The sequence below is a fragment of the Excalfactoria chinensis genome, chromosome 7 (genome assembly GCF_039878825.1).
Source record: "Excalfactoria chinensis isolate bCotChi1 chromosome 7, bCotChi1.hap2, whole genome shotgun sequence".
NCBI lineage: Eukaryota > Metazoa > Chordata > Aves > Galliformes > Phasianidae > Excalfactoria > Excalfactoria chinensis.
This window is the reverse complement of record NC_092831.1, coordinates 11,970,715-11,982,864: the sequence shown is the minus strand read 5'-3', so window position 1 is coordinate 11,982,864 and position 12,150 is coordinate 11,970,715. Positions and strand designations below refer to the sequence as shown.

At 40.8% G+C, this 12,150-nt stretch overlaps 1 protein-coding gene and 1 long non-coding RNA gene across 2 annotated transcripts in view; one reads left to right on the top strand and one right to left on the bottom strand.

The window, feature by feature from the left end:
* Positions 1-2,414, top strand: part of LOC140254522 (uncharacterized) — a 39,751-nt gene extending 37,337 nt beyond the window's left edge. Inside the window, exon 5 of the long non-coding RNA XR_011904247.1 lies at positions 2,300-2,414. This is a non-coding gene — a long non-coding RNA (uncharacterized lncRNA). The remainder of the gene's footprint in view (positions 1-2,299) is intronic.
* The window catches only part of GYPC (glycophorin C (Gerbich blood group)), a 31,274-nt gene extending 20,010 nt beyond the window's left edge, over positions 1-11,264 (bottom strand). The window contains exon 1 of the mRNA XM_072341044.1: positions 11,026-11,264. Coding sequence (XP_072197145.1) covers positions 11,026-11,059 — 34 coding nt within the window. The 5' untranslated portion in view covers positions 11,060-11,264. The remainder of the gene's footprint in view (positions 1-11,025) is intronic.
* Positions 11,265-12,150: the final 886 nt, after the last annotated feature.

Here is a 12,150-nt window from a genome sequence, read left to right as displayed (position 1 = left end):
TCTGGAGAGATTATATGACCCTCAGCCACAGTTGTGGTGTCATATTTTGCAATTTTTCTACATCTCCCTGCTATCCAGCATTATGTCCAGTATGTGGGAGAAGATGTACATATCTCTTTAGGGATAAGGAATGCTTTTGCCCACAGATAACAAGCTGCTACCTTAATATGCTACACAGCAGCAAGCACAATCATTTACTAAACTGGACATTAGCATCTATCCATATCTCTATGACAGACTTCCTTCCACCACTCACAAGCTCTGGACCTTGCTGCATGCACGAGCAGGAGGTTACATGCCTTAGGGTCTGAGAGCTTCTTCTCAGTTGTTATCTTGAAGGAAATCATTTAGGAAGAAAACAACACTTACTCAATTTTCCAGTTTCTCCTCCAATGAGGAAAGTACACCCCACTCTGAGGAAGAAATGACAGACGCAATCTTTAATCACAGGACATTTACTTCCCCTCCTCCAGTTACTGCAATTTCATACCTGACAAAAATAGGCACCAAGGCCTCCAAAGGGAATAGCTTGTATTTCCCCCTCTGGCCACTTCCACCAGCTGCTGGAGTCTTATGTGAGCTGCAGTTTGGAAGAGTGGGAGATCTCCCCAGTGCTTCAGGACCACATCACTTAAGAACTGAACAGTGGGAGCAGGGAGGTGGAAGCCATGCTCCCTCTACTCTGCTGTTGGCCCCTGGAGAACACAGGACACAGGATATTCTTCCTGCCTGGGGAAGGCTCAGAACAGCTAGGAGCAAAGACGTGACCTGTTCCTTAAAGGAAGTGCAAGTCGTGAAGGGGGTGAAGTCCACTGTTTTATGTTCCGTTTCATCTTAAAATTGTGTCAAACTGTTGTACCTGCTCCTGCTTTCTCCCTCAGAGCTTAAAGCTGAGCCTGACTTATTTAGAAATGACACTTTTAAAACTGTTTCACCATCTCTGCTGCCCCGTTGTTGCTCCCTGAACCCGCTGACACGAGTCAAATGCAGATGAGATGGAAGAATTCATTCATCCCAAGTGAAGGTAAAGAGCGGTGGAAATGCAAGAGGAGAAGGGCTTGGCTTGTGCTCTGCTTCCATCTCACAGTTATGTCCCCAGGATACAGACATTAGCATCTTGCAGAGAATGTGGGAGGAGAAAGGAAAAGTCTTTGTCTGAGATTCACAAATGTTAATGGCTTCCAGAAGGGGAAATCTTTTACTGAGGAGCAAAAGCAAAGTTCAGAGAAATGCAAAAACATTTATCTCCCTGGTTGTGTTCCTGCCTGCCAGAAGTGGGAGGAATGGTTTACTCCTCTTTGGTCTAAAGGGTCCCAGAGGAAGAATGAACTCAGGAGCCATAAGCATCTTTTCTTCATGTGCAAAGAACTTGGATAAACAGGAAATGATTTTTGGTGGGATCCTACAGAATCTGTCTATCTTTATTGCTCCCCACTACAACATGCTTATACTTCTGCTTCCCACAGGAACTCTGATTTACCACTGACAAATCATTTTGCCTTCCTTGAAATTTGTAATGATAGTAGATGTAGCTGCATTTGAAGCATGTTCACTAGCTGTCATGGATGGCATTTTTATATGATCACAGAATCATCAAGGTTGGAAAAGACTTCTAAGATCATCTATTGTAGTCATCCACCTACCACCAATATTGCCTGCTTAGCTATGTCACTGATTTTGTATCTTTCACCTGGGTGAAACTTACTTGCCAAAAAGTAAGGCTGCAGAGAATGACTGCTGTATTCCAGTCTCAGGAGCAGCACTCGCTCCATGCACAGATTTGCCAGGTTCTGCATAAGTCTGATAAATCTAAGTCCTTATTTCTGTGAATGATTTACAAGATCAGTAATGTGTCTGAAAGAAAATCCTGAGCTGTATGGTCACCTTGGATTTTATGCTCTCCCATGTGCATATGCATGTGCATGCAGCATCCCTTATTTTTGCACTTTGTCATATATTGTGCTGGAAAGTTAGCTTTGACAAGTTTAAAAGTATAAAGATTAGAACAATCATGTTTACGTGTATTACCACCTGCTACTTCTCTTCTTCCATGGTGCTTAAATGTTCAGTCAGAAGGCTTTGAAACACGCTACCTGTAATGCACTTAAGAACTCTGCTGGATTTCCAGTTTGCTTTGATCTCCACTGTCTAGAGACTGTCTCATAGAATATAAATGAAGTTACTTAGGGGAAAATTATTTTCAAGGAGAAAACCCTAAAGTCCTTCCAACTTGATATGCTTTGCCAGTTGTTGTCATTCCTAAGGTTGTTTTTTTTTGCATTTTATCTCCGTGTTTCAGGAGGCCTCCATCTCCATCCAGAATGAGCAACATAATGAGGGTAGACCCATCTATGAAGATTAATCCCATCTTCCCATGGAAGATGGATGTGTTCAGCTCCCCTTGTTGAGGGCACTGACATGGTAAGCAATTCTTTGTTGATTCTTGTTTACAAAGTAGATAGAAGAGATGAAATATTATTTACAGTCTAAACAAAGCAAAATAAAAATGTTGCATTTCATCAAGAAAGAATGGGAAGGATGTGAGGGAAAAGGTGGTAAGAGATACTATTAATATGATTAGGAAGGAGACATTGACTGGAGAGCTGGAAATAGAGGAAAGATTTGGCTAGATCAGGCTATGAGCAAACCAGCTACTTTCTGAGGGCTTTGCAAGCTCACCTTTCCCATCTCACCACATGAAGCCACCATACATGACTACCATTTGGAACTGGGTTAGTTTAAGGAGTAATATATAGCCCTAAAGCTATCCACTGCTTGAGCTCTAGCCATGGAGGAGAAGTCACCTCTCACTGGGATCAGGGAAAACATCAAAGGCAATCAACAAGGTTTCATTAGAATTGGTCCCTTTCAGTTAGGAGATCAAAGCCTGCAAAAGAACAACCTACAGATCATCCTTTTTCAACCTGACCTTGTGCTATTCTCTCTGGACATGCTGGTGATACCATGCTGATGTTAGCAGAAGACATTCACTCCACTCTCCTCCTTGTCTAGTGCAGGAGCGGTATGAATGACAGGAAACGTGGCCAGGAATGCAAAGCATCCCTCATTGTGAAATAAAATTGAGATTTTGAGGAAGAACAAGAAAGTTGTGAGTTCCTCTTTTTGTAAAGCAAAGGGGAAGTAGGAACATGGCTCTGAATGGCAGTTTTGTTTCCTGGTCTGCTCTGCTCAATGCTTTATGCAAGTTTTTCTGCAGACTAATCCTGTGTACATCCCAGTTTTCACCAAGGGCTTAATTGCTGTTAGTCACTGATAGTACAGCCTTCCTTACAATAGAAATATATCCCAGTGTGTTCAGTGAGGGAAAACTGGGTCTTTGTGGAACAGAGACTCCCAAATTTGAGGTCCACTGATGTTATTATGGATATTGAAGGGAGATAGACAATAATAAACTCTCCCAATTGTGGGATTCGGGATGTAAGGAACATGTCCCAGGTTCTACATGAAAATTCCTATGTGATGACAGGAAAGATCTAGAGGTGGGGAGATATTGTTTCATAGCAAGTTGTGGAGATGGGAGAGTAAAGAGAAACCGATGGAGAAAAGGGATGGTAGTGGAAGAGGAGGCCGCTCCCAAAGGAAACACAACTTCAGCTCACTGTCTGACAAAGAAGATTTATGTCTTCCTTGCCTGTGCTTTTTTCCTTCCTATTGCTGGGCCTGTGGAACATCCTTGAAAGAATCAAGGAAATGATGTTTAATAACTGGGACCTGAGTGTCTCCCCTTCGCTGAGATACGAACCCTCACCATGTGCAGGCATGAGACCAGCATGAAGGAGGTGTAGAGGATATTTGAACTAGATATTTGAACTGATCCACTTGCTGAGAGCATCCTTGCATAAAGATGCATCAAGAATCTAATTTTCTGCTCCTGTATTGTTCAGCAGAAGGACTGTGCTCATGGCACTGGAATGAACTATCATATAATTAGAAGAACAATCTGCTAGACTACAAATCCTGCTTATAAAAGGTCATTTTTTTAAAGTTTCAGGAAATAATAGTCTCAACTGAAAATGTGATTTTGTAATAAACTGGTAAATTCCTAGGTCTAGTATACATTAAGTAAAGCTTGAAAATTGAATTCAGCAATGTAGATCCACATAGATCTCAGAACACAGAAATGAAATATAAAAATAGTATGATTTTGAAGTTGAGAATTTTTGAATAGTTGCCTAAATATCCTGAATGATGTTTTCCTGGATGACATTTTCACACTAACTCTCCAGAAACCACTAGAAATAGTTTTTCTCTCTGCGTTTTATGTCTGAAGCTCTTTAATAACTGTGGTTAAGTGATTTCTGAACTATTTGCTTAACCTATCAATTATCTGGTTTAATTAAAGCTGGCCATCAGCACCTGTTTTTCCATCCTTCATTAGGTGATTGAAATATCCAATTAAGAGATGAGAAGCACCTTGTTTTCAGGTTAACAGGATGTATTTTCAAAGCAAACACGGCTTTCTTTGGTTGTTGTTTTATAGAGAGAATGAATGTTTACTACACAAAGGCATCAATTAATCTGAAGCAACAACTTGTTTTATCTATTTTAGTATTAATTCATTTGTCCAATAACAGTTTGAGGTGGACACAGAAATACAGAATGCAATTTAATTGATCTTTGAAGAAATATTCTGTTTCCAAAGGAAGTTAATGTTTCTGTTAATAATTATTTCTATTTCAGTTTGAATATGCTAAAAGGATTTGTTTTCTTTCTGTAAATTTTTCCAGGAATTGTAACTACTTAATTCTCTCAGCACAAAGGAGCTGGTAATGGAACACCACCCCAAGAGAAGCTGTAAGTGCTTGAAGTTTTAATTGATACATTTTGTTATCTGAGAATATTTCAGATTTGGACTTTCCTAATCTGGATTCTCCCCTTTTACTCTCATAGAAAATGTACTTCCTCCTTATTTCTTAATTACAATTATCATTGCTTTCCTCTTAGATTTTTGCTTATGGAGATATGAGTCTTGCACTGGTGTCCGAGATAGATTTAATCAAATGCTATGATGCCTAAATTCAAAATATGGAGTGATTCAGTGTCAGCACCTTTGTGAGCTTACAGGCTCTGTCTGTATAAACAGTCAGCAGAGAGACAGTTGAATCTGTGTCTATCTTGAATAAGGCTGCTTTACTGATGCTTTACTGGACCATACAAAGAGGATTTTTTAAAGTATTTTTCAACTTTTATATATAGCCTAAACGTCTTTCTTGTTTTCTTCCTCATTGTTCAGTTTCTGCCTCTGCCAAGCCTTCAAAAATCTGGTCATTTTTCTGGACTTTTGGAGGTGTCTTTCATGTAAAAAGGAAAAGATAAGCTTGTGGGTGTTGGTCTGTGAATGGAGAGATGCAATCAGGGAAATAAACCTCTCTGTACCTGTAAGTCTGATTAGTGAAAAGATGCATAAATACTGAAAAGGGGTGTCTGTACATAAGTAAGTCTAAGTCTGCACCCAGATGTAAACTCTGTATATGCGTACACTGTGTGTGTGATATATATGTCGGTGTAAAAAGAACTCAGATCCACTTTGCAGGTTTGCTATTGCTGAAACAGTGTCTCTTTCCAAATCTAAACACCTGCACATGCATAAAGGCTTGATGTTTGATTGTGCTGAGCTATAAGCTTTTCACACATGCTCTTTGTAATGTGGACCGCCTCCTCAAAGTAGACATTTTAAACATGCAGTCCCCAGGAAAATAGGAATTTATCACTCACGATAACATGAAGCTGTCACAGGGTGTGTTCAAAAGCCCCCCCTGCAACTTACTGATAAAAAGCTTAGCTCCATTTCAGGGCTTATCTGAAGAAGAAAGAGGTAGACCCTCATGAAATAACTGATTTTTTTTTTCAAAGATGGAAAAAGAGAAGGAAAGGGAAGGAGCAGAAGAAGAAATGCAGCCAAACAAGTTTAACCCATTGAGATTTTCAGTAAAGTTTTCTGCTTGATAAGGAAGACTCCTGCAGTGAAACGTATGTCAGAAGAGAAGCAGATTTGAGAAAGCAGTCTCCTCTGCAGATGAGAAGATTAATTAAGAGGGAAGTCACTTAGCCAGATGTCTCACTGGTGAAGCTGTACATGCAAGGTACATCTGCAATGAGAGATCTGCAGAGCAAAGACAGTGCATTTGACTTCTTCGCTAACATTACAGAGAGAAGAGTCTGGTGTGAATTAGATCATGCTGACCCTTGGAGAAACTGAGGAGCATGGATCTGATTTCAGCTACAAATTACGAGCTACATGCCTGTTACCATGCTGCATGGTTGTTGCTTGATACAGTTGAGTTATGAGTTACAAATAAATTATGCAGAGAAAACAGTCCTTTCCTCTATTTGTGCTCATAACTTGCTGGCAAACCCAGACTGATTGCTCCAAATGCCACTCTTATTCTTTCACAGAGCAGTTTTACAGAATGCTCTGCAGCTGGTGGATTTCTCAGGAACTCATTACTGGGATAACTGTCAAATTCATTTGACTTAGGAACTGAAGTCTTTCAGCAATAAGTTTAAAGTACGGTCTGTGTGCTGCCCGAGTACCTTCTCAGCTAAGGTGTTCAGATACCTTTGTCACTGCTGTGTTATGTTGACCCCAATTTTTCATGCATTACCTATCACAACTCAGATGTGAAGCAAAAGAAAAAGACCAAGTTCCTCCCCCACAAAACGAATCAAACTGAAAAACCCATCACAACAAAACAACAAAGATCCCCCTTGTGGCAAGCGCTGTATTTTGTAGAACTATGGATTCGTAGAACAGCTTAGGTTGGAAGGGACCTTGAAGATCAACCGGTTCCAACCCCACTGCCATGGATAAGGTTGTGCCACAAAATAATTGTGCCAGTTGCTGAATGACTTCTAAGCTGCATCTTCTTCCCAAGCATGTATTACAAAATTAGAGAGTAGGAAGCAAAGAGCTATTGCTCGGGGGATCTGTTGGAATCTGTTCTTGTTCCTGTCTCCTACATGTTATCAGTGACTTCCCATAGCCAAGGCTAGCCAGGGAAAGCAGTCATCTTTCTACTACCTGTAAAATCTCTATGTAGGCTACCAGCTTTCAGGGGAAAGGGTGTCTGCACAGCACCTCTCACAATCAGATCTCTCTGTTGGCTTGAATTTCTCTATGCTATAGGAATACTAATCTCTCCTCAACAATAGAGACAGGCACTCTGCAGAGCAGACACACAAACAGACTTTCATTAGAGAATGCGGTCCCCAAAGCCTGTTTTACAAAAGGCTTTGCTGATTGGACTCAGTCATTTGAACAGTGATGGGTACAGCGTATGTTCCACAAGAGCCTCGAAAGAAAGGTGCAGCAGTATCATCAATGAGATGCAGACACGGCACAATTCTGTGTTAGTAACAGGCTTAAACACAAACAGTCAAAGCTGAATCTTTAACACCTATTATGTAAACTGTTGGTTGGAAAATTTCTCTGTTTTATATTTTGTGAGGAGCAGATCTCAGAATTGCTGAAAACTCCCTATTTTATAAAAGCAAGCTCCTGTCCTGATGGACATCTGTCCTCTGACCCAGTTTAACAATTCACCAGCATCTCTGTTGTTAATTACTGAAATTTCAGGTGCATTCTGGGCAGACTTTGCAGTCTGCAATCTGCAGACTTTCACATCCCCATCTCAGACATTGAGGCTGTTGAGGAGAAGCCCTGGAGTATAAAGCCAAATTTTCCAATTCATATGCACAGTGGTGGAAGACAAATATACAGGCAGAGGCTTTTAATTTACATAAATTCTTGGTGGCATTTTGAGCCTTCTGTGCTATAAATGGGAGGTTAATATGATCTATAATCTACAGGTTTCCTCACTTATAAATACTCACAGATTTCCCAGTGTTTTTGTAATCAGTAGCCCCTATTTTTTGTTACTTACTGTCACAGGCAAGTGATTGAGGCTGATGAAAACAAATCTGCCTCCAAAGCAGGAACAGTGTGGATAAAAGGCTAAAAGACCATTTGAGCTTTCCACAAGCCACCTGTGAAAGTATTGGTGTTGCTCCATGAACATTCAAAGGACCACTTTACAGCCCTTGAGATTCAGTCTTGCCTTCTCTGATCACCTTCTCTGCGGGGATGGACACCTTTGAACCGCAGCAATGGCTTTGCATAGCTCACTGCTTCTCCAGACTGCACTTTTGACCCACTGATGCTGGTTTACGTGAGTGCTGCACCTCTTGTGAGTTGCTCATTGCCTCAGAACCGGAGTCACTGCAGTCCAACAGGAAGAGGGCAAAAGCTGCAGTTAGAGATTGCCGAACTTGTGGAATTCTTCCAATTTTGTAATAAGTCAAGCAGTTACTTCCTGTGCATCTGAGCAGAGTTTGGAAGAAGCAAATATGTCACTAGAAGGTGATATACTTAGAAATTATGTATTTGAAAGTTGGGAAGTTCGCATCTCCTTAGTGCAGCTACGTCTTCTTAATAAAAATAACAACAATAATGACACGAAAAAGAAGAAGAAAGAAAATGGAGATACATTGACAGCACAATGTTGAATCCAAGCCAATGAATTTGAGGTCCCAGCTCCATTTTTGGCTTTGTTAGAAGACTTCTTTCCTTAGGTATTCCTGGATTCTAGCCACATGCAAATGTCTGTTACAGAAGACTGATGGAGTAAATATTTTACACACTGCCTAGTATCAGCAGACTGAACTACTGGCTCCCTCAGCTCTCCATTGAGAGAGACCCCACCAAGAGTGATGGGATGTTGGAGCCAGGCACGGCTCCCTGACATTATAAGGTATGGTACCCCCATTGAGAAGCAGAATACATTTGCTGACTTTGCAGAGGTGAACAGTTTAAATCTGAAACAGCAATCTGCTCCCGCCTGGATTGATAGGATTGTACTGTGCTTATAGAATTAATAAAAATCCCTGATCAGCTGCAAGTGAACACAAGGAGATAAGCAGAGAACACAAGCAATTAGGTAACTTAACCCTGCTTAATTTAAATCAGTAGGCAGCTGCTCTAAGGTCTCACCTGCAAGTACCCAGGAATAATTAATATAGTCAGTAATAATTAATATATTGAGTCTAGTCAAAGAGTTTTGGTGATTCTTTATTCATTTTTACACCCATTTAAAAGATTTTTGCTATACTTCTGAAGAAAATGCATTTTCCCAAATACTCTTCCTTCCTGTTAAACATCTGCTGTCCATACTGTGCTGCTCCTGGTAGTACACCAGCCTTTTGATGTCTTATAACTTACAAATATTACTGGAATTTTACTAACAAATATGACTTTTGTCCCCAGCCCTGATCCCCAAAACTTCAACCATTATACAAATAATGCCCTGGTTTTACTGCACCAGATTATGTTACAGACTTCTCTTTAATTTTTATTCTTTCTCTGTCACTTGATCCATATAATTAAAAAATAAATAGAGAAACAAAACAAAAAAACTCATCAAAAACAATAATCAGAGGGACACAAAGTGAAATAAGATACATTCTGTCTGAATCAGTAAGAGAAATTATGAGGGCAAGTAAAAATTAGAGAGTCTTTTTTTTTATCAGGCTGAATTCTTATTCTAGCAGGATTGGAAACCACTTATTTGGTGTTTTGAACTGGTCCTTGGCTTGTCATCAGGCCAAGTCTGTCACTAGACATGAAAACTTCAGTTTAGACCCTTGGTGATACTGCACAAGGAGCAAAATGAACCTCACTGAGTCACTGCCGCCCTCCTGCACATGTATTAAGAGCACCAATGGAAGTTTATTCACGCTTTTGTAAACCCAAACTCAGGATCCTGAATTAGCCTGCCTGTTTCTTTCCTGTCTATAACAGAAAACAAATGGTAACAGAAACAATAGTAAACAAGTCATTATCTCCTAAACCGCTGAGTAGTATAGAATAACATATAAGATAGAGCTATCATCTAATCTTTGGAGTTTGTTGGAACTTGCAAAAAATAAATAAAGGGTAAACAGAAATTGCTGCCTGGGATTCCAGAGCTAGTGCTCGCTGTGCTGTTTCTGCTGGATCAGCCTGTCCCATTCAAAGCTCAGGAAGCACCGCTGCCATTAGCCTCCATATAGCCCAAATATTCTTACAGCACAGCCCGAATTTCCAGCAGCTCTCAGCAATCCTCTCTGTACATTTTGTCTTCATTACTGATACCACAGAACGATACACAGTTCTGCTATTGGCAGTTCGTTTATTAAAAGTATTAGTAATTTTTTTAATATCTCAAATTAAAACAGGAAAGATTATACCAAAATCATGAAGAAGAGGGTCACATCCTGCTGTTGCAGCGCTGAAAACTTTCCTCAGTTTATCAGACCAGAATCCGTCCCCTTCTCTTCCGCTTTCTTTTTTTATGCTAACCCAAAAGGAATGCAGGCATGCTGCCGTTAAGCATCTGTGTTCACTTGACTGTTCAGGCCAAATTCTCTTTCCAAGTTCACTAAAATATGCAGAGTTATGCCAGCAGAGGACTTGCCCTCCTGCACCCTCCCTTACTGAGAAGCGAACTTGCTTGTCCTTAAGCCCCCGTTTCTACATTTCCAGAGCAGAAACACATTGTGACTTTAAATATAGATGGTCCGTTTGTGGCTTTGCGTCTCATGTTACACGCAGACAGCCTGGGACTCTAAACAGAAGTTGGGCAGCACCATTAATAGCTTAGAAAAGCATCAGGAAGCTTTCGAAATGCTCTATATTTTCATTCCTGGAGGTGGGGTGGGGAGGGAAAAACATTTAAACTTTCTTAAACCAGGGTTTAGACGGAACATTACTGACTTTGCTTGGTCCTATTCAGGAGTTGGAGTCTGCAGAGCCGTTTCAGTTCTTCATACACATGCACGTACACACACACACAGAGAATTAAAAAGGAAAACAGTTTCATCGCAACTTTTTTCCTTCGGGATGAGTCTCAGGCATTCTTTATACTTTTCGTTTTCCCTTTCACATGAAACACATTTGACAATCCTTTCCTTAAGCGGCAGACTGGTAAACCCACTCTTACTGCAAGGAGGGGGGATAAGCGTACTCACGTGGCTGAGATGTCGTATTGTTTTGGTAACTCATAATTTACGCCTTTGAAAAATGCCTTATTTGTGTTGACAGCCTCTCTTCCCTGCTCAGAACCGACGGCAGGATTGAGCAGAACAGCTGGAAGAGCCCAGGAAAATGCAGCTCTTGTTCAGGCTCTCCTTTCCTGGCTCCTGACCCCTTTACAACTGGAAAAGGAAACAGCACATGTGTCATTCTCTTTTGCCTGTGTAGCTCACATGAGCGGGGAGGGGCACACATTTGCAGATAGCAGTAACTGTATTCAAGTTTTGCAAGTTGGATGTATTCCATCCCTTTGCTTTTTCTAGCCAGCAACCAGTGGAAAGAAAATGCTCCTTGCATTCTCAGCCAAATTCAGACACACCTATTAGATTCACCTCCCAAGTCCCTACTGATATTATTTAAGTGCAAAACTCACTGCGGTGTGAGTCCCCTCCAAAAATGCCCGTCATCGCTGGGTGAGATCAAGATCAGAGCTTCCAATTTTTATTGCCCAGCAGCATCCTTACACTCACAGTCTGATCCTGTCTTTTTAATGGGTGAAAGCTGAGAATGGCATTTACTGGGTCAGAGAGGTTGCATCTGCGTAGAGCATGAATCTGAAGTGCATTCGGAGTGAGAAATAACCTGTGGCTGAGACACAGGCTGACACGTGGGTAACTCCAGTCCTGGGCTCTAACACAGGATTCTTGTGGCATCTTGGGCAAAGCACTTCATCTCTGTCTCAATTTGTCATCTACAGAAAAAAGATGACATGTTTTTTTCCTTCTAGTCTTGGTATTTGTATTTTAATCCACAGGGAAGTGTTCTTTATAAATAGAATATGTTCATTGGTCTGCATGGGGTGATTACTTCTACTCTGCAGTAAGTTTTTCAGCCTGGACTAGGCTACCAGCTCCCTTGTTTATATTGCTACCATTAGCTATTTCTGTACTGTGGTGCATCCACATTCACCATTACTGCATACTCCAGTTACTGTAAGTGTGCATATACAGTGAACACAATGAGCTGGGACTTCTAGGTCCTACCAAAACAGAAGTCCTTTATAACACATCTGTCTTAGACAGTATGAAGAGTGGGTGAAGTTTTTGTTTTCCTAGTCCCTG